The sequence below is a fragment of the Camelus ferus genome, chromosome 32 (genome assembly GCF_009834535.1).
Source record: "Camelus ferus isolate YT-003-E chromosome 32, BCGSAC_Cfer_1.0, whole genome shotgun sequence".
In the NCBI taxonomy this organism is placed as follows: Eukaryota; Metazoa; Chordata; class Mammalia; order Artiodactyla; family Camelidae; genus Camelus; species Camelus ferus.
Window position 1 is genome coordinate 21,014,502 of NC_045727.1, and position 20,531 is coordinate 21,035,032.

A 20,531-nucleotide genomic window follows, 5' to 3' on the forward strand; every position below is an offset into this window, starting at 1 on the left:
TATACACCACATCTCCCTTATCCTTTCATCTGTAGGACACTGAGGTTGCTTTTGTGTCTTGGCTGCGGTGAACAGAGGGACGGGATCTGTTAGTCTTGGGGGCTGTTTTTAACAGAACACCCTCATCCCGGAGGCTTAAAGCTGCAGACACGCCTCTCCTGGCACCGAGGCCGGTTGGGAAGCCACGGTGTGGCCGGGGCTGTGCTCCCTCCAGGGGGCTCCAGGGGACGCTCCTTCCTGCCCCTTCCAGCTTCTGGTATCAGCTGTCATCTGGGCTCGTGGACGCAGCACTGCTGTCACACGGCCGTCTCCTCCCTGTGTCTTCACGTCCTCTGCCCTCTGTGCGTGTCTGCCTCTTATAAGGACACCTGTCCCCTGAATGACCTCATTTTTACCTGATTACCTCCTTTAAGACCCCATCCCCACCACTGCAGCAGCATGGGTGGACCCGGGCATTATCATTCCAAGTGACGTAAGCCAGAAAGAGAAAGGCAAATGCCTTATGACAGCACTCGTGTGTGGAATCTGGAAAAAAAAAAAAAAGAAAGAAAGAAAGAAAGAAAGGGAAAAAAGGACACTAATGAACTCATCTGCAAAACAGAAGCAGACTCGCTGACTTAGTAACCAATTGCATGGTTGCCGGGGGAAAGGAGGTGGGCAGGGATACATTTGGGAGTTTGAGATTTGCAAATGATAACCACTATATGTAAAAACAGATAAAAAACAGATTTCTTCTGCATAGCACAGGGAACTATATTCAATATCTTGTAAGGACCTTTCAAGAAGGACTATGAAAATGAATACGTGCATATGTATGTCTGACTGGGACATGAAGCTGTGCCCCAGACTTTGGCACGTTGTAACTGGCTGTACTTCAGTGTGAAAAAAGACCCTCTCTCCGAATAAGGCCACATTCTGAGGTTCTGGGGGTTAGGACTCTAACTTACCCACACACCTGGGGGACACAATTCACCCCTTAACAGGGATATTATTATGGGCAAACGTAGTAACAGGGATGTCGTTATGAGGCAATTTTTGGAGCATCATTTGGACCAAGAATCATTGTTAGCGGTGATGCCGAGTCTGGGGCCCTGGGGTGCTGCCCCTCCACCTGAACAGAGCAGGTCTGCAGGTAGAGCGGGAGGGGCCGGGAAACCCACAGGGTGGGGGGTGCAGCAGGTTCCCAGGCCCGGGTTCCCAGATCCCAGCTGCACCGGAACCCCTTAGAGTTTCCTTAAACGCAGATCACCGAGCCCCACCCCAGGGATGCGGGTGGCCGCCACTCCGGGGACCACGAGCCAGCCTTGGTTCGCGTGCTTTTTGCTCTGCGCGGGGTCTGCCGTGCGACCGAGCCGTCCGTCGGTACCCGTGGACGGAGGGGAAATGTCGAGGGGCCGGGCCACGGGGTCTCCTGCAGCCGAGCTGTGCTGATGCGGGGCTGGGCTCCGATCGGTTTGGGGTCCCTGGTTCTTTGTGTTTTCTTTCTGGGGTTTCATTTATGTTTTTGTTTGTCTTCTATATGGAGACTTTAGTCGCAGAAAAGAGTACTTAAGGCTAGCTTTTGACAATTCAGTGAAGTTACACACTTCAGACCTGTCTGCTTTAAGCTTTTACGTTATATCGAGAGATCATATTATGGTTATAAATCTAACAGACTAAGAATACTCAACTTCTCCTTTTCTTTGATTAATGTTTGACTAACTCAGATTGAACAGATTAAATGCCATTAAACAACAATCAGTTCTGTTTCTGCCTTTACTTAATTAAATTCCCTTGACCTTTTTAAGATGGCACTTACAAATGTGGCGTGTTTCCTTTTTTTTCTCTTGGAGCACTTTGAATGCCTGATATCATAGCAGAAATTCCCCTACGTGCTTAAAAAAGTCTAGTGTGTCTCATATGTTAAACTTACGCCAAATCTCAAATTCTCTGAAGCATTCCAGGACTGTTTGCAAACGTTTTAAATTCTCTGACACAGTCCAGTTTTGAGCCACACATTTAGACTCGACCCTCAGTTATGCATATTAAGAGGCTGGAATCAGGAGGTTAATCTGGCAGATTCTTCAAGATGCCAACTTTTCTTAACCGTTTTCATCATTAAAGACCAAACCTTTGCAAGTGATTTCTGAGCCTAAGGTGAAGGACCAATTCTCCACATTTGATTTATTCCACCACCTCTCCGTTGGACTCGAATCCTTCCTGGAGTTAGAGGCTGTCAGCTTGGGGACTGGTCAGAGTCCTGCGGAGGGGCCACCAGAGAACAGACGGTGGGTGGGGGAGCTGCGCTGCTGCCCCCGACCCTCGGACTGGGTGAGGGGGGGAGGGGCTCTGTGGATGGGCGCCTGGGTGGGGAGGATGGAGCACCTCGGGAGGCGTAAGGCGCCCACGCAGGGAGGGGCAGGGGAGAAGCACCCCCACGGCTCTCTGTCCCTGTCTCCTTCCAAACCCAACCCAGCTGGGAGCCCGAGGATAGGAAGGGAACTGCCTAGAGGGGCAAACGGGCCAGCTCGCCAGCCAAGTCAGTGGAACCGGCCTAGGGATTGAGGGCCATGACAGGCAGGAGGAATTTGAGCGCTGGGAGCCCAGGGGCTTGCCGTGGCCTGGGAGAGGGCGGCGGAGAGATGGCACGTCTCCATATCTGATGTCACCTGGAGCGTCAGAGGACCGAGGGAGTATTCTCCTGCAGGATTTTGCAGCGTGGGGAACAGGAAAGGAGGAGAAACTCCAGTCTCCTCCCTCCCTCGTGGGTGGGAGCATGAGTGACTCCGCGGGAGCAGGGCTGCCCCTCCGTCTGTGTGGCGGCATGAGCTGGTGTGCAATTTATTTCTGGAATGAGCAGAAGAATCGTCTGGGAAACAGAGCCTCTGTATTGCCCTAAGTACTGGAGCAGCGGGGGGACACATCGAAGGGAAGCAAGCTCTTCCCTGGTGGAACAGTGTCTTGTTGCTGAATAAGGGTGCGAGCCCATCCCAGGTGCAGGGGACTCAGTGAGGAAGGGGGAGGGGATGTCTGGGATGGGGGAAGTGGTCCTTTTAAATGGGACCATCAGGTACAGGAACCCCGAGATGCTGACAAATAAGCAGACATGAATGAGGAGACGAAGCCAGCCGTGTGGCTACAGGGACATGTTCCTGGCAGGGGAACAGCAAGTACAAAGGCCCTGAGGCAGGAGCGTGGTCCTCCTCGCAGAGGCAGCGAGCGGCCCCATGGCTTCCTGGACCCCCACTCGCACACAGACGGGCCTCGCCACCACCGCCGTGTCCATCCAGCATTAACACCGGCGCCCACACAGCCCTTCTGATCGACCTAATCCAATTAGAGGAGTAATTCTGTGGTCTCGGTGCCAATTTACGTTTCTATGATTGTAGATGTGCCAACTGCTCATCCCCTAATGAGGAAAGTCCTGCAGCCAATTAGGGGGGAATGAATCCGACGCATCCATTAGGTTTAATAAAGGTCAAGACAGAACCAGCGACGCGTGCCCGGCTAGGAGAGCCATCAGCAGGGCAGAAATTGGAAATCGTTTGCGTCTCTATTTTAAAACTTTGACTCGCTGCTCCCCCGCCCGGGGTGTTACAGGCAAACCTCTCAGCACTGAGGGCAGGTACTGTGTCTTCAACTCCAGACCCTCTGAGGGGCTGCAGTGGCGTTAGACCGTCTGCGGGCCGGGTGGCTGGTTTTCTCGTGTTCTCCAAAAACAGAGTCATACAGGCTCCTGTCCTGCCAGAGCAGGGAAGAGGTGTCGTTACTCGTGGAGGGAGCGAGGGGGTGTCCACGCTGCTCCATGGACGCCCAGGCTGGTCCTGAGCCTTTCTCGGTGAGGGCAGAGAGCGGCTTTCAGGAAGGGCTTGTTCTAGTCACAAGTGGGTCTGTCTGCTGGTAAAGTGAGGACGCATGGCCCCTCCCCAGTAGCTTCCCGGGGCAAGGCTGTCACCACAGGGTGAGCCCCTCACCTGCCCAGCCAGCCTCCACCCAACCTGAGCAGATGAACCGGGCCCCCAGGCAGGGGAGGCAGATGCCACGCAGGGAAGGGAGATTCTTGGTCCACTTGAATGTCATGGGGAAAAGCCGTGGGCACACACAGGGTCTTCGGAAGGCCCCCTGAGACTCGCCCTGGGAGGCTGCCCCTGCCTGTCCACCAGCTGGGCCACCTCTCTCTGAGCCTCAGTTTCCACTTCTGTCCCCGAGGGGCCGGTAGGGCTTCACTCCTGTGGCTGTTTGAGGATTAATGAAGGGTAACAAACACGAGATAGTACTCATTGATGTTTGAGCAGGGCCTTCTGGAATACGTTATAGAACTGACTTTAATTAGAAAAACCTGGAGGTCGGCTAACTGGAACAAAACTAAGTCGCCCACAGTTCTGTCTGTGTCATTGCCGGGGTGGACGTCCCCTCGGAGACGAGCTGCGTGTCTACGCTCTCTGTCCGCGTGCAGGTGTGCCCAGTGCGCAACACATAGTTGTTCATGTTTTACGCACGTGGACGTCTCCTAAAAGTGCACATTCCTGCACATCCTCTGTCACCTGCCGCGTCAGTTACTAGGCGGTGGGGCTGCCTCCAAGCAGCGCTGAGACCATGTTTTTATGCCTGAATCTTCCTTCGTGATTCAGAATCTCCTCGGGATAAATTTCTAGATGTGGAATTGCTGGGTCCACTGAAACACATATCTGGCTTTTGATACGTATTTTGCCAAATCCTCCTCCCTACCCCCCACAAAAGTCTGTGTGTGTGTCTGAGTGTGTGGCGTGTCTGTGTCTGTGTGTGTATATGTTGTGTCTGTGTGTGTGGTGTGTCTGTGTGTGTCTGTGTGTGTGGTGTGTCTGTGTGTGTCTGTGTGTATGTCTGTGTCTGTGTGTGAGTGTGATGTGTGGTGTGTCTGTGTGTGAGTGTGATGTGTGTGTGTCTGTGTCCTCAAATGGTACCCGAGGAGGCAGTCCCCCAGGTATATAACACACGTGATCTGATGAAATTCAGTTTTCCTTTTTTCACATATGACAGACACACAAGGACTGTCTTGATGGTTAACTTGTGTTTCTCCAGTTCCTAATGAGCTTGATCGTTTTTATACATTTGCTAACCATGCGTTTTTCCTCCTTTGCCAATTTTTTTCTCCTGGTTTCCTCGTTTGCAGTAGATTTTAAGAGCCCTTTATACATGGGGGACATTAACTCTATTGTGTGACACGAGTGCTTTCCTGCTCTTAATTTATGATGTTGACTTTTCTACACAGAATTTTTTAGTGTAAGTGTCTGCTTTTTTTGACGACTCGTGCGTTTGCTGTCATTCTTAGCAAGGCCTATTCGAAAGACTATTTGACCACATTTCCTTCTGACACTTCACAGTTCTTTTTTTTTTTTTTTAAATTAAAAGCTTTAATCCATTTGGAACATGTTTTCTATACAAGTAAGGTTGTGACCTTTCTTTATATCGTTTTGCAGTAGGGGACTGACTCTTTTCACACCATCCATTAACCACTCCATCCTTTACCACTGTTAGGAGAGGCCACCTTTATCGTATTCCAAGTGCTTCTAGATGTGTTTGTGTGGATTTTGAACACTCTATTTTTAGCCGTTATCTCCTGCTTTGTAAAATATGCTCATCTCTAGCAATTGAATCCTTCCTCATTATTCTTTTGGAATCTTCCTGGCTGCTGTCTTGGTTTTCGGTGTCAGATAAACTTTAGAAACATTTAGTCAAATTCTGTCCCGGCTGTACACTGGTTGAGTTTACAGACAGCCACACAGGAATGGCTGGAAGTAGTCCTGGGCCCGGAATCCCCCATGTTCTGGGATTCTTTGCCCTGTGTTCGTCGTGAGTCCTGGTACGTTATCAGCCTGAGGCTTCCGTTTCACAGGTCTGGAAAGTACTCAGGTGCTTGGTATGTGGCCTCACCTGATCTGGAAATCCTGTTGGATGCCTGGTGGGACTGCCCCCTCGACCCTCCAGGTCTCAGATCTCATCCGCCTGACCATGTCTTCCTCTTTCTGCAGTGCGTTCTGGGTGAGTTCCTCAGCTCTGTCTTCCAGTGAACAAATTCTACATTCAGCTGCATCCAGACGACCATTTAAGCCATGTGTTTAGCTTTGGTTTTTAATTTAAATGAATACATTTTATGTTTGTGAGATCTTCCATTGATATTTTTCAGATCTGGTGGTTCTTTTTTTTATAACTGCCTGTTCTGATTCATAACCTCCTGTTCTTTATTGCTGAATGCTTTTCCCTCATTCCTTCATCTCTTTGAAAATCTTAACAGTCTACTGAGGTCCGTTGCAGTCTCTCTTCTTTCTCTCTCTTCGGTTGGGTTTAAATTCACCCACCTTGGATTTGTTCATGATCTTCCTGAAACTGGATTTCCTCGTGTGCTTTGTAATTTTTTTGAGAGCTCACCTTTCATGGGAGTCATATCTTCACAGCACGCTCACTCGTTCCTGGAAGGAAGTTTCCGATTATCTTGCCCCAGCACCCTCCTAGATCCACGGCTCAGAATCTAGTGACAGGCTTTTTCCTTCTTCTTTTTTATTGAACTGTGTTTGATGGTGACTTAGCGTTCATCTTGAGATCTCCCAGTTTCATTCCTCAGGCGGAGAGTCAGCCTGATTCCAGGTGCTGTGTATTCCTCTGCCCTCTAGCTCAAGGGATTATTTCTGGCTGAGCCCCAGGGACCAATCAGAGCCGGTTTCATTTTCTCATAATCAGGGAGCCTCGTCCCAGCCCCAGGCTTCACAAAAGAATCCTGGCCACTCATTCAACCCCTGGGCCCCAGGTGCGTGTTTCTCTTCTTTCATCTTGTTTTCTAGTATATTATTTTAACATTTAAAATAATTTTGTCTATCATTTCCATATGTTTGGGGCAGATAGGAGAGATTTCCACATCCGTGATATTGACCAGAGAGCTCCTTGGTCATTTCACAGTAAGCTTGGTTCCCTGGGCATCGTGACCTAAGAAGTACAGCCTCACTCCACTTGAGGACAGAAGCTCAAGAAGGTGTGGTGTTCAAGGCACAGAGCTTCTGAAACAGACCATCAGGCCGAGCGCTCAGAGTACGGCTGAGAGGGTGGGGGAGCGGGAGGAAGCCTCCAGCGTCAGCACAGCTGTTCTCAAACTCCAGCAAACATCAGACCCCCCAGGGGGGTGCTTGTTAAAACACCCCCAGGGCTTCTGCGTCAGTAGGTCTGACTGGGGCTGGGTAATCTGCATTTCCAAGGAGTTCCAGGTGATGCTGCTGCTTGTGGTCCAAGGACCACACTTTGAGAACCACTTGTTTAGAAAGCGGGACCCTAGTTTTTCCTTTTATTTGAGATATTCATAGTGTTCAGTGAAACAAACGGGAGGAATCTGGAATGAAAGCTGAGCTCAGAAGTTTCTGTGTGTCTGGCTCTGGGAACAGGACACTGGAACAGCTGTTTTTATAAAATATGTGTGTGTGCGTGCATATATATATATCCTCAGAGAGTCCAGGAAGAGATGTTTTCTTGTCAAAAATTTATGAATTGAGCCCCACTGAGCCCTGGGAGATGAGACTTGCCTTGCCAAAGCTAAATCCAGTCAAATTCTGCCCTGGAGATGAATCGTTCCTGCAGATCGAGGAGTCTATGTGACAAGAGGGAGGCATCAGCCTTGGCTGCCCTGTAGGAATTATTTCTTGAAATTGGGCCTGGGCTGGAGTTAGGGAGGGGATGGGCGATTGAGCAGACTGTAAATCTTTTTTAAAAATTAGGTTCAGATGTGAAATCTCTAAAAATAATGCACAATTTTCTCCAGAGTGAATATAAAGCCCTGGTTTTTGGTTAAAGGAGGGAAATCTGTACAGCCAAAAAGAAGATGGTGGTTGGTACCTCTTGGATGCATCCAGGTGAGATAGCCTATGAGGCAGGATGCCTGGGTTACTATCAGCCTCAGCCTGGACCTCTGCTGTAGCCAAGCTTTTGCCTAGAGGCCTGGGCTAGGAACGCTGAGCTTGCTTCACCTCTCAGTTTGACTTCCTCATCTTAATACAGCTTTGCACAGTGTGTAGAGTCATGTTAGTTGTACGGACTAATGCAGATGAATGGATGGGTGGGTGGGTGGACAGATGGATGGTGGATGGATGGATGGATGGATGGATGGGTAGATGGATGGATGGATGGGTGGATGGGTGGGTAGATGGATGGATAGGGTAGATGGATGGATGAATGGATGGATGAATGAATGGACAGATGGGTGGATGGATGGATGGATGGATGGATGGATGGGTGGACGGATGGACAGATGGATGGACAGATGGGTGGATGGATGGACAGATGGGTGGATGGATGGTTGGATGGATGGGTGGATGGATGGATAGATCAATAAGTAAATGAGTGGATTATTGAATAGTTTGATACACATTGGATACATGGATTATCTCAAAGGCAAGAAAGAGGGAAAGGCAGACTTGAGTAGATGTTGGCCATACCTTGAGAGGTGAAGCCCCATCCTCAGTATTTTCAAGGTGAAAACCAGCTTTTATCATGTTCAGTAGTTTCCAACACCCAGAAGGAAACATACAGAGCCAGCTGAAAACCCCGACTGCAGCAGCAGCAGCCCCTGTGTTCAGCTTTACCCAAACAGAACTGCAGGGCTCACCCTCTGCCTCCCCAGCGAGGCCCCAGGACAGCACGGCCCTCCCCCTGGAGTGCAAGTTCGGGTCCCCAGGGACGCCACCATCAGTTCCTGATGTAGTCAGTGGGGGTGAGGCCTGACCACAGGACTTTAAGCTCCTCCTGGAGAGTCTACTGCAGAGCAGGATTTGGGGGCTCCTGCCCTCCCCCATGTCCTCGGGCCAAGGCTCTGTCTCCCAGGGACAGAGATGCTCACAGAGAAGCGCAGGCTGATGAGGGGCTGTGGGGACGCTGTGCAGCACGTGAAATGAACTCAGAGTCTAGAGATACGTCTCGATTAAAATGACACACAGACCTCGCTTCCATTCGCGTCGCCAGGGATGCGAGGCCAAGCTGAGCAGCCGAGATCGTCTTCCCGCTCAGGCCGCAGGAAGCACTCGCTTTCTAGCAGCCAGGCTCCCCAGAAAGGTCGCTTTGATCATCAAGTTGCAGGAAGAAAACAAGGAAGGGAAATGGCCACTTGTTTCACAATGAACATCCTAACAGCATCAGTTCGAGGGAAAGCACTCAGGCCAGGTTGCCCGCTGTGCAGTCCCCAGGCCACACGTGACCCCGTGACAGCCGGGTCCTGGCCAGGTCTCAGTCCCACCCCCTCGGCTCCCACTGGGGCACGTGTCAGCTCATACTGCAGGGCGGCTGGAGGGAGAATCGGCTGTTCACCAACAGCCATGCTGATGGACCATTATTTCTGGACTTTTTAAGGAGTAGGACTTGTGCATGAGGGCGGTGGCTCTGGAATCCCAGCTCTCAGAAACCAGCACGGAGGCCCCAGGAGCTGAGGCGATCTGCTGGCTGAGGGGCGAGGCAGGGGTCCCTGCCGGTGGGGCGGGATCTCCCCTGCGCCCTCCCTCCGAGCAGCTGCCCGCAGGCCTCACACCTGCTCCTCTGCCTCGTGTTTGCTGTTTCTGTTTGAGTGGCGATTAACCAAGTTGATTGAGATAATTAGTGGTTGAGACACAGGGTGGGTGTGACAGTAAGCCTTCAATCGTGTGACCCAGCCCTGCGACACCTCCACCACTCTGGGCGAAGAAGCCACTTCGGGGGCTGCGTGCAGTGGTTCCAAGTCCCTGCCCCACCACGAGCCAGCTGTGTGACCCTGGACACGTTTCTTAACTCCTCTGAGCCTCAGGTCTTCCTTTCATGTGTAGCGAGGACCGAGTTAACCCCGCCCTGCCCCCACACGGCAGACTGCTACCTCCTGGTCCAGGTAGATCAGTCAGGAACGTAGCAACAGAAACCCCCCTGACCAAGGCTTACATCTGTGTAGGGCAGACGGACAAAATGGAATGAGTAAGTCAATGGAGTCAGGAGACAAAAGCCACAACAGTAAATAAGGCTGGCCAGGGGATGAGACCCGAGAGGCTGTAGCTTTAAATGGGGCAGTCAAGAGGGAATCCTGGAGGAGGTGACGTCTGAGCATAGTTGAAGGCGGGCAGGCAGCCAGGCAGACGGAGCTCTGGGGAGGAAGTTCCGGGTGGAGGCCTTTTGCAGCCGGTGCAAAGGCCCTGGGCAGGGTGCGGGCCGGGCTCTGAAGTGAGCAGAGGCAGAGCAGGGCTGAGGCTGGTGAGTCTTGGGAGCAGCAGAGGACAGGACAGCCAGACGTGGGTTTTGGCAGAACCCCAGCCCTGTGTTGAGTCTGGGCAGGGAGGGACAGCTGCTGGAACAGGCGGACCCAGGAAACTGGCAGTGACGGCGACCACAGAAGGTGGGCGGGGGAGTCGGATGCTTCCCTGCAGGTCTACAGAGCTTCCTCCCTTCTGTTTCCATGTTTGGCCTTCGGGAAGATTCCTGGCTCACCGGGTGTCCACCTACGTTCCCAGCCTCCTGGGCAGCTGGGCCACGTGCCTGGGTTTGACAGGCGTGTGAGCAGAAGTGGCGGAAGCCACGCACAGGCCTGGCCCTTCAAAGCCCCTGCAGGGCCTCCAGCCCTCCCCCTGCTGCCCCCGGCGTCCCCCCAGGGCCAGGCCCCTCCTCCAGCCACGTGGAAGCAGGGCCACGTCTATGTCCCTTGGGAGGTGGGAACAAACTGGTCGGCGTCTGACGGTCATGACGAAGGGGGCGGTGACGCCCGCTGAGCGTGCAGGTGCGGAGCTGGTGGGCCCGAGCGGGCCGTGAGCCGGACCAGGGGAGACTGGACGTGTGGGGACGTGCTCTGGGAACCGCCAGGCGCAGACAGCCTCCCCTCAGCCAGGACACCCGCCTTGCTCAGAGATGACTTCTTATCCCGGCTGCGGGCGGTGTCGGCACCAGCACGTTTTCAGCGGGGTGGCGCGGGGTGGGGTAGGGGGTGTGTTAGTCTGGGTTCTCCCGAGAGGACGAGGGGTTGGCCCACACGGTCATGGAAGCTGAGAAGCCCGAGGTCTGCAGCTGGCGAGTGGGAGGCCCAGGATGCTGAGGGGGTAGTTCCCGTCCAAGTCCCAAGGCAAGAAATGATGAGTGTCCCAGCTCGCGGACGGGCAGGCAGAAAGGGTGAGTTCTCCCTGCTCAGTTGGTTTTCGTTCTATTCAGGCCTTCAACTGATTGGACAGGGCCCACCCACACTGAGGAGGGCAGTCTCCTATACTCAGCCCACCAAGTTAAGTGTTTCTCTCACCGGGACACACGCTCCTGGACACACCCAGAACAGAGTCGAACCGAATACCTGAACAGCCCGTGGCTCAGTCACGTTGGCACATAAAATTAACCATCAGAAGTAGGATGGCAAAGGATGGGACAGAAAAGGGTGGGACAGAATGGAACAGAATGGAATGGAATGGAACGGAATGGAATCGAATAGAACAGAACAGAGCAGAATAACACACCCCGTGCCTAGTGAGGCTGTTTTGTTCAGGCGAAGCAGTGCAGAGGTAACCACGCATAGAAAGGAGATTATGATGCAAAATACATTTCTATCACCGCTGAGGGTTCTGGCAGCCAGGGCCCCTGGGGAGCCTTGTTTGCAGAAGCAGCTGCTGCCTGTTTAGACTTCTGTAGACCGAGACCCATGCCTGGGGTGCTGGGAGCCGTGCGTCCTTGGATCGAAGTTATCTGGAATGGTTTGCCGAGCGAGCTGCTCTTTTTAAATTAGATTGTAGGTTTCTTCTTCTGGCTGGAGGGGAGGGGCAGCTGCTGGTGGGAAGTGAGGCTTCTCAGGCCAAACTCCCAGCCCGGAGCCAGCCCTGGGTGGGGGTGGGTTGGGGGCCCCGGGAAGGGGATACTAAGGAAGTGTCGAGGTGTCAGGAGAAGAATCTCTCTATTGTTTAGATCCTGGAAGGTGCAGGGAAAATGGAATTTGGCGGGAAAGCCAGAGGGCGAGGCAGCCTGGCACCCAGGCTTTGGTGGACTGGACCCAAGGCCACGGCTTCTCTTGGGCCTCTTGCCCCCAGCGGCCCAGGCGGCCAGGGCCCCCTCGGGGAGGCGTGTCCTGGGGTCTGAGAGCAGGGGTGCCCGGGTGGAGACGGGTGCCCCGGGGGCTGGGGGGCAGGGCAGGGCTGGCCAGCCAGCGGGCCCTGGGTCCCCCCGCAGGTGTGGCAGTGCGGCGGCAGCATGGAGGTGCTACCCTGCTCCCGCGTGGCCCACATCGAGCGCACCAAGAAGCCCTACAACAACGACATCGACTACTACGCCAAGCGCAACGCCCTGCGGGCTGCCGAGGTGTGGATGGACGGCTTCAAGTCCCACGTGTACATGGCCTGGAACATCCCCATGACTGTAAGGCGGCCGGGCGGGGCCGGGCGGGGCGGAAGCCAGGGCCAGGGGAGGCCACCCCAGGGAGGCGCAGCCCATCCAGGGGAGGTGGGGCCTCCCTGGCAGCTCAGCCGGAAGGGTCTCTGGAATGTCGTTACTTCTGGCGGCAAGGAGAGCCCATTCCTTGTCCGTAGTGTAACGACCACTGCGCTAATTAGCACGCCCCTCCTTCCACCACGGGAGCTCCCCCAGGGCGACGGCAGCACCCCCTCCCAACTCCCAGAGAGGGAAACCGAGGCACGCGGGGGCGCACCGCTGATGAGAGACAGAGCCAGAACAGAACTGCATCCCCTGTCAGACCCGTAACCAGGTTCTCGGGGGCCCCCGCTGTAGGGATGGCGGCTTCCTCTCCCGCTTCGGGTGCTGTCTGCAGCCAGACCAGCCTGCCCTGCAGGGAGTGGGGGACAGGAGGCCTGGAGAGGTGTTTGCCTGCTGCTGGCAGGAAGCAGGAGCCGGGTGTAAGCCAGGGGTTCCTAACCCGGGGGGCAGCCTGGAGGAGTGGGCTTGGGCATACGCACTGCATGAGTGCATGTACGTGTGTGCATGTGTGTGCACTGGGTGTCATGTGTGCTGAGGACAGGCTGCCCCTTTGGTGGGGTGACGCCCGGGCTGCCGTCCCCGCCCACCCGCACGGACTGCAGAACCAGCTTCATGCACACATTGCTTCCCTGGACACGGAGGATTCGAGTCCCTGGGCCCTGGTATAGACTTGTCCTGGAAAAAGCTTTTTTACATCAACCCACCATCAGAGCTAGATCTCGCACTAGGACCCAGCACACACACGGGCGAGCTGGCCAAGGGCAAGTCTTTCCTTTGGAGTGTGCAGGTTGTGGACAAGCCAGGCCCACACACCACCAATGCCCGTCCATCCAGGCCAGGCTGGTCTCCAGCAGGACCCGCCGCAAAGCAGGCTGGAGACACCAGGGCTTTCCCATCGGGACCAGCTACCCTGGACCTGCTAGGGTCCCAGGAGGGCGGAGGCCACCCCAGATGAGGCTCGGTGCCTGGGAGCCCTGAGGGTGGGGGCTGCTCCGGTAGGAGGGTCTGTGGGTCCTGAGGCTCCCCTGCCCTGGGCAGAGGCCTGGGTGGTGGAGGCGCTGCACATTCAAGTGCCCTTCTGGCCTCGCAGAACCCGGGGGTGGACTTCGGGGACGTGTCTGAGCGGCTGGCCCTGCGCCAGAGGCTGAAATGCCGCAGCTTCAAGTGGTACCTGGACAACGTGTACCCAGAGATGAGGACCTACAACGACACGCTGACGTACGGAGAGGTACCGCCTCCGCAGAGATGGCCCCCAGCCTGCACCCCCCGCACCCCACCACCCGGCACCCACACCCCTCCCTGTGCCTGTGTGCGTGGACAGCAGACAGCGAAGTGCTCAGGCACACCCACACACGCATGGCGCACGCCTCCCGCGTCCAGGGCAGCCCCCGCGCCCTGGTGGGTCTCATCCTGGACGTCGGGCCCACGCTTTCCTGAGACCACTGGTGCTGGGCAGGGGTGGGCAGGTACAGCGCCTCCAGCCCGCTTCGGCCTCAGGGACCCTTGTGATGGGGCGTCTCCTTGGGTTTCTGGCTGTAGGTGAGAAACAGCAAAGCCAGCGGCTACTGCTTGGACCAGGGGGCGGAAGATGATGACCGGGCCATCCTGTACCCCTGCCATGGGATGTCCTCCCAGGTAGGGGCGGCGGGGATGCCCTGGCCGCAGGGGGCGGTGGCACGTGGCGGGCGTCCTGGTGCCACTGAGGCTGTGGGTTCGGGCCCCTCCTGGAGACCCTGACCCCGGAAGGATGAACAGCAAGGGCTTTGGCGCCAAACAGGCCTTAGGAGACTCACCCAACATCTGTGCCTCAGTTTTCACATCCATCAGATGGGATGATTCCCACGCCTGCTCCTCAGGGCTGCTGTGTGGACTGAAGTGGAAAATGAGGGTAAACAGTAGCTGTGGTGCAGACAGAACCCAGGAAGTATCGCCGGCAACCACCGGTTCTTGTCAGTGGAGAGCTTGCCAAGTGACGCTCAGCCAGGCTCCAGCTCAGAATTGCCAGGAGGGCTTTCAAACACCCTTGCAGGCGGGTGCCCGATGCCTGCAGGCCGGAGGGGCCGGGCGGGGGAGAGGGGAGGTGTGTTTCGGAAGCTCCGTTGGTGCTGGCGCCCTGGACCCCGATGGACGCAGAGCCTGAGGCTTCCCATCCCAGGTGACTCCTCCTGCCTGCAGTGCTGATTGGGTGCTATTTACACTAAACCCTGGAAACGACACACGCTCTGGGTCTGAGCCCCATGCTGAGACGTCCATGGACGCTGGAGAGCCCGTGCCGCCGCCCGGTGGTTACTCCGTGGGCGCCGGAGACCCAGCCTGTGAAGACGGAGCTGAGGGCATGACTGCAGCCTCCTCCCAGGACCCCCAGCTGGCGTGCGGGCCTTGGATTGAGAGAGCAAAACTAGAGTCATCCCTTGAGATGCAAATGCACCTCAGCCCTCCCAAAGAAATTCAATTTGCTGGGCCTCTCAGTCACAGGTGGGGAGTCCTCTGGCTGGCTCCAACGTGAGGGGAGAGGCCACGTCCTGTATGGGGAGCTCTCTGGACATGCCCTCTCCTCTGCACCCATGAGGCGGAGCGACACGTGACCGAGAGAGGACGCCATGTCACCTCCATTTCTGCGGCTGGAGGGGCAGCTCGGGGGGCTGGCCTTGGAAGCGTCTAGGGGCAGGAAGCCATGTGGCTGGGTGAGGCATGGGTGTCCCAGTGACCCCGAGCAACGCCCAGGGGAGCCCCCACCACGACTGGACCCCAGGGCAGCTGCAGGAGCAGCCCTGCTTCTGCTGCAAACACAGTGGAGGTGGAGGCAGGTGGATGGGAGAGGCTGGCCTATGTGGCCGAGCCCTTCAGAGAGATCAGGTGGACCCACATCCCCAGCCAGGCCGGATGTGCCTGCAGCGACGTCTCCTTTGCCAACGACCTCAGTCTGCTTGGTCTCTGAGGAGGCTGCTGCAACGTTAATGGGGACAGGCACCTCCCTCAACCCCATCCCCGGCTGTGCTAGTGTCCTGGGCCACCACGACGAAGTACCGCCAGCTGGGCACTGGCTTACAGAGCAGACATCTCGTCTCTGGCTTCTGGAGACCAGAAACCCCAGATCGAGGTGTCAGCGGGGCTGTCGGGGCGGGGGTCCTTCCCGCCTCTCCCAGCCCCTGGTCCCCCAGAGAGTCTCGCCTTGTGTCTGCATCCCCCAGTCTCTGCCTCTGTCGCCACGTGGCCTGTGCAGGTCTGTGTCTGTCTTCCCCTGCCTTCTCCTGTGTCGGTTTTTTTCTCCTTATCAAGACACCAGTCACACTGGCTGAGGGCCACCCTAACCCAGTATGACCATCGTCCCTTGAGCGCATCAGCAGTGACCCTCTTTCCAAATGAGGTCACCTTCCCAGGTACCCGGGGGTTAGGACTTTGACATGACTTTTGTGGGGACACAACTCAACCCATAACAATGGCCACATAGAAAGCCAGTCTCCGACCAAAATCTGCACACGTGTAGATGGTTAGGAGGCAGTCCTGGGCCCCAGACACAGACCAGCGCGTAGACCCCCCATGATGGGGTCCAGCCCTCCGTCCGCAGCACTGGCCCGACCAGTGTGCGTGGGCATGTGGGCCTCCGCGTCCGCGCAGGACCCCTCCAGCCTGGACACGGGCAGCCTGGGGCCATCAGGGTGCCCCTCCTTTGCTTGTCAGGTTTTCTATGACACTTCTCAAACACCCGGAAAAGTAGAAAAGCCGTAAGATGGCCAACCACACACGTCTGGGGTCAGCTAACCACAGTCTGCGGGGCAGAGAGGTTTTTACCAGTGTAAAGGTTTGTGGAGGGAAAAAGGTGAAGAACATGCCGCAGTACCCGCGAAGCGCCTTTACAGGCACGGTTTCCCTCCCCTGGCCCAGGCGCAGCAGTGTTCGGATTGGCTGTGTGCCCATCACCTATTTTTTATGAGTCACGCACGTAAAGCGAGCTGCAGGCGTCACATCCTTTCACCTCTACGCATTCCAGAAGGCAACCATAGAGGCTTCCCTGAGGCCAACAGGAGCCCCCTGCAGCCCCCGGTGCCCCGCCCCAGCCCCAGCTGCTTCCCCGCGGGGCGTTTCCGAGGTGGGGCTGGGGCGGGGTTGGTGGTAAATCACAGGAGCCGGGGCACCTCTTTCGCTCAGAGCGGCCTCCTGACTGTCGCCTTCCGGCCGCCGGTCCTCCGTGGGCGCGGGGATGCACCGCTGGACTCGCCGACCCTGCCGAGTCCCCAGCACCAAGGTTCCTGCTTCCTGGCTCTGCCGGGTCCTTACCTGGGAGGCTGAAGCTGCGGGTCAGCAGGGCTGTGGTTTGGAGTTTGTCCTGCACTTCGATGTGCCGCGGACCCCAGAACCAAACCTCCTTGGCTTCAGGAAGAAAGTGAACAGTGAAGGGACATGTGCGTGTCAGTGAGCACCTGCCCCAAACAGAATGGTCTGAAGGGAGCACTGACTTCATTTTGCTCCCAAAGCTGCAGCAAGGCCAGTCTCTCCGCTCTGCGCAGACCACCCGGCAGGCCTGGGGGCTACCTGGCCGCAGGTGCGCCGGCCGCTCCAGGGCCTCGGCCTGCCCCCTCGTGGCCTCTCCCCGGCTGCTCAGGCTCCGACACAGTGGAGTGGTGTCTCTGGTGATTCCAGGGGGCAGGCATCCCAGGAGACGTGGGAGGTGTCACGGCCGGTTCCGCCCGGCCCCAGAGTCGGATAGCACCCCTTCTGCAACGTCCACGCCCCCCAGGAAGACTCGGGAGAGAATCTGGGTCCCGCGCTTAACAGGGACGCCAGGATCACAGGGCTGCACAAACACGCAGGGGAGGTGCTGGTCTATCGGATTGTCCTGGAAGATACAGCTGCCCGTGACGAGGGTTCAGGCAGAGTGTGTGTGTGTGCGCGCGTGTGCCACACGGGAGAGAAAGTGAGAGAAAGGAGAGGGGGGTGCGGGGTGCACTTGACCTGCAGTAGCACCTGCTGCGTTCATCCAGCGTCTCGTGTACAGAACCCACGCGGTCCTCCCGGCAGTCCTGCCAGCAGGTGCTGTCATAATCTCCTGCTTACAGATGAGGAAACTGAGGCACAGAGAGGTGACATCACTTGCTCAAGGCCACACAGCTGGGGAATGGCAGGAATGGATAGCACTGGGTTCCCTGTAAACCTCTAGTTGTCACTTAACCTGGCGTTTGGCTAAAAACGAACTGGGACCTTGAACTTGGGGCCACCTTTGGTTCAAGGGCAGTTGGGCGGCCTGGAGCACGGGTGGAATTCTCCTCTGAGGCGGAGGCTCTGGGAGCCACTGAGGGTGGGTCCGAGCAGGGGTCTGGGGAAGGAGTCCGAGGCAGTCCTGCTGGGGTCTTTGGGAGGCCTGTGCCGGGGCTGAGCAGGGCTCCTCAGGGACCACCCCCTCCCAGGAAGGCTGGCCCTGGTGCCTAGGTGGCCCCTGCCTCGATGCCCCACCACTTCCCTTCGGGGCCGCGAGGCCGAACTCCCGACGCCAGCCCTGCCCGGGGCCACCTGACGCCCACGCCCCCCACACGGCATCTCCCCAGCTGGTGCGGTACAGCGCCGGAGGCCTCCTGCAGCTGGGCCCCCTGGGCTCCACCGCCTTCCTGCCGGACTCCAAGTGCCTGGTGGATGACGGCAGGGGCCGCACGCCCACCCTGAAGAAGTGTGAGGACGTGGTCCGGCCGGCGCAGCGGCTGTGGGACTTCACCCAGGTCAGCCCGTGGGGGCAGTGAGGACAGCAGGGGCCAAGCTCCAGTGCTCGGGGGTGGGGGGGGCCGGGTCAGGTGATCTCTGTCTCACAGCCATTAGGGGACCGGCCCACAGTCGCAGCCGGGGGAGGGCTGCGCTGGGCTGGTCACGGCACGGTGGCCGCCGCCTCCAGCCTCTCTGTCCCTAACCCTGCGGCCCCCTCTGGCCCCCTGGGGAGGGCATTCAGGCAGAGGGTTGAGGTGTGACCACCCCGGAAGACCCCACCCCAGCTGCCGGCCAAGTGGGACCAGACTTCCCTTCCTGGGAGGTCCTCTGAAATCCCTCATGTGCCCTTCGGGGGGCCGCTGGATTCAAACCCTGAGCCCCGAGAACAGGTATTTGGGCTGAGAGTTCGAAGGGGCCCCCCCGTGCCCCCCACGCCCCCTTCCCGCTCACGCAGGCCTCCCTCCGCTCTCAGTCTTGCTGGGCGTGGACAGCACGTGCGCCTGCTCTGGGAATCACCAGATCGCGAGCCCCTCCCTCCGCACCGGCCTCCTTCCCCCCATGTTTTGTTAGGGACCGTTTCACCCTCATTTCCTCCCACTCCTCTGTTTCCAGCGCTTGCCTTCCTCACACCCCTGCCCTCTGGCCATGACCCCTATGGTCCCCCCTTAGGTCCCCCTCCACCCCTGCTGGGTGGGCTCCCCGACTCGCCCCTCCCTCCCGCATGACATACTCATCTCCACATCCAGCCTTCGCACCCACCCAGCCACATCCCGCACACGCTCCCCCAGGGTCTCAGCACATCTCCGTGGAATCAGCCTCGCGTTTCCACCCCATCAGGCTGAGGGGACGCCCTCGAGTCCCCTCGTCACCACACCCCTTCCTTCACCATCCCTCGAGCCCACCCGCCTCCCTCCAGCCTGGCCTGAGACCCTCACACCGGCGGCAGCAGCCCGACTGTGCTGCCTAAAGCCACTCACGTCCCACATCCCCTGTTCACTTATGGGGCGGGGCACTGCCCAACAGATGACTGCCAGCCGGGGGCTCAAAGCCGCACCCTTCCTTCTCCAAACGCCCCCTCCTCATGAGGACACCCGCACTGGAGCAGGGCCACCCGTCTACAGCACAACTTCATCTTCACTAATGACATCTGCAAAGACCCTGCTTCCAAATATGGTCACATCGCCAGGTCCTTTGGGTTAGGACTTGGATGTATCTGCCTGATCTTCCTAGAACACTCTCTGCCCAAGGTAGAGCAGGGTCACTGAGGACAGGGGTGGGTGACAGAGGGTCACCGAGGACAGGGGTGGGTGACAGAGGGTCACCGAGGACAGGGGTGGAGGACAGAGGGTCACCGAGGACAGGGGTGGAGGACAGAGGGTCACCGAGGACAGGGGTGGAGGACAGAGGGTCCCGGAGCTCAGGGGCGGGGGACAGAGGGATGAGGGGCAGAGAGAGGTAGGACCCCGAGTCTCACGCGGCTGTGCAGTGACCCACACGGACTTGTCATCACCCCTCCTCCTAGGAAGCCCTCGGACAGGACCCCTGGGCTGACTGTTTCCCTTCTGCGCAGGGTGGCCCCATCGTGAGCAGAGACACGGGCCGGTGCCTGGAGGTGGAGATGTCCAAGGATGCCAACTTCGGGCTGCGGCTGGTGGTGCAGAGGTGCTCGGGGCAGAAGTGGACGATCAGAAACTGGATCAAGCCGGGTCGGCACTGACCCCCGGGCTCGCCCCGTGCCCCTGCCCCAGTGCATACCCCGAGGGCCTCCTGCTCAGCCACTGCTGGAACCCAGAGAGCCCTGGCCCTGCCGCCTCCAGCCGAGACCTCTCCCAGCTGCCGGCGGGCCTGTGCCCCAGGACATCGGGGCCTTCCTTCGCTCCGGAGGTGGTGGCTGCTGGGACCAGCCAGCCCCTCCGGGAGCGCAGACACCCCCAGCGCAGCTCCGCCTGAGCGCAGCAGCTGACAGCCAACTCCAGCTCCAGATCACGTGCCTTTTCTATGGTGTTCCTGCCCAGCCGCCCGCCAGCCACCTCTTCTGCATGTGCTGAAGCCCCCGTCCATCCCCCAGGCAGAAATAGCCTCCCATGAACTCTGAGGTCGCTCAAGCTCTCCCACCCTGGGCGGGGCTGCCCCAGTGACCACCTCCGTCTACACACAGCAGGGCGCGGCCTCTCCCTGGCTGGTGAGGGGAGACAGGGCTACAGCAGCTGCAGTGGTCCCCAAAGATGCCCCCAGGGCAGCTCTTCGGTGGGGAGACTCACGTGACTCTGCCAGTCCAATAAAGAGCGGGTTAAATGAGACAGACTGATGCTTCGTCCACAGGAGCCAGAGCTGGTCCACCGTCCAGGGCCAGGAGCCTTCTCGTGTTGCTCTGAGGCAGGGGTCAGCGAACGTTGACCCACGGCCCCTTGCCTATTTTTATAAATAAAGTT

General features: G+C 57.5%; 1 protein-coding gene across 2 annotated transcripts in view; it reads left to right on the top strand.

Moving 5' to 3' along the window:
- GALNT9 (polypeptide N-acetylgalactosaminyltransferase 9) overlaps positions 1–20,531 on the top strand; it is a 74,351-nt gene extending 53,820 nt beyond the window's left edge. For both annotated transcript variants that reach the window (XM_032471509.1, XM_032471510.1), the window contains 5 exons: positions 12,145–12,330; positions 13,496–13,633; positions 13,945–14,040; positions 17,949–18,116; positions 19,670–20,531. In XM_032471509.1, the coding sequence (XP_032327400.1) occupies positions 12,145–12,330; positions 13,496–13,633; positions 13,945–14,040; positions 17,949–18,116; positions 19,670–19,816 (735 nt within the window). In that variant the 3' untranslated portion in view covers positions 19,817–20,531. The remainder of the gene's footprint in view (positions 1–12,144; positions 12,331–13,495; positions 13,634–13,944; positions 14,041–17,948; positions 18,117–19,669) is intronic.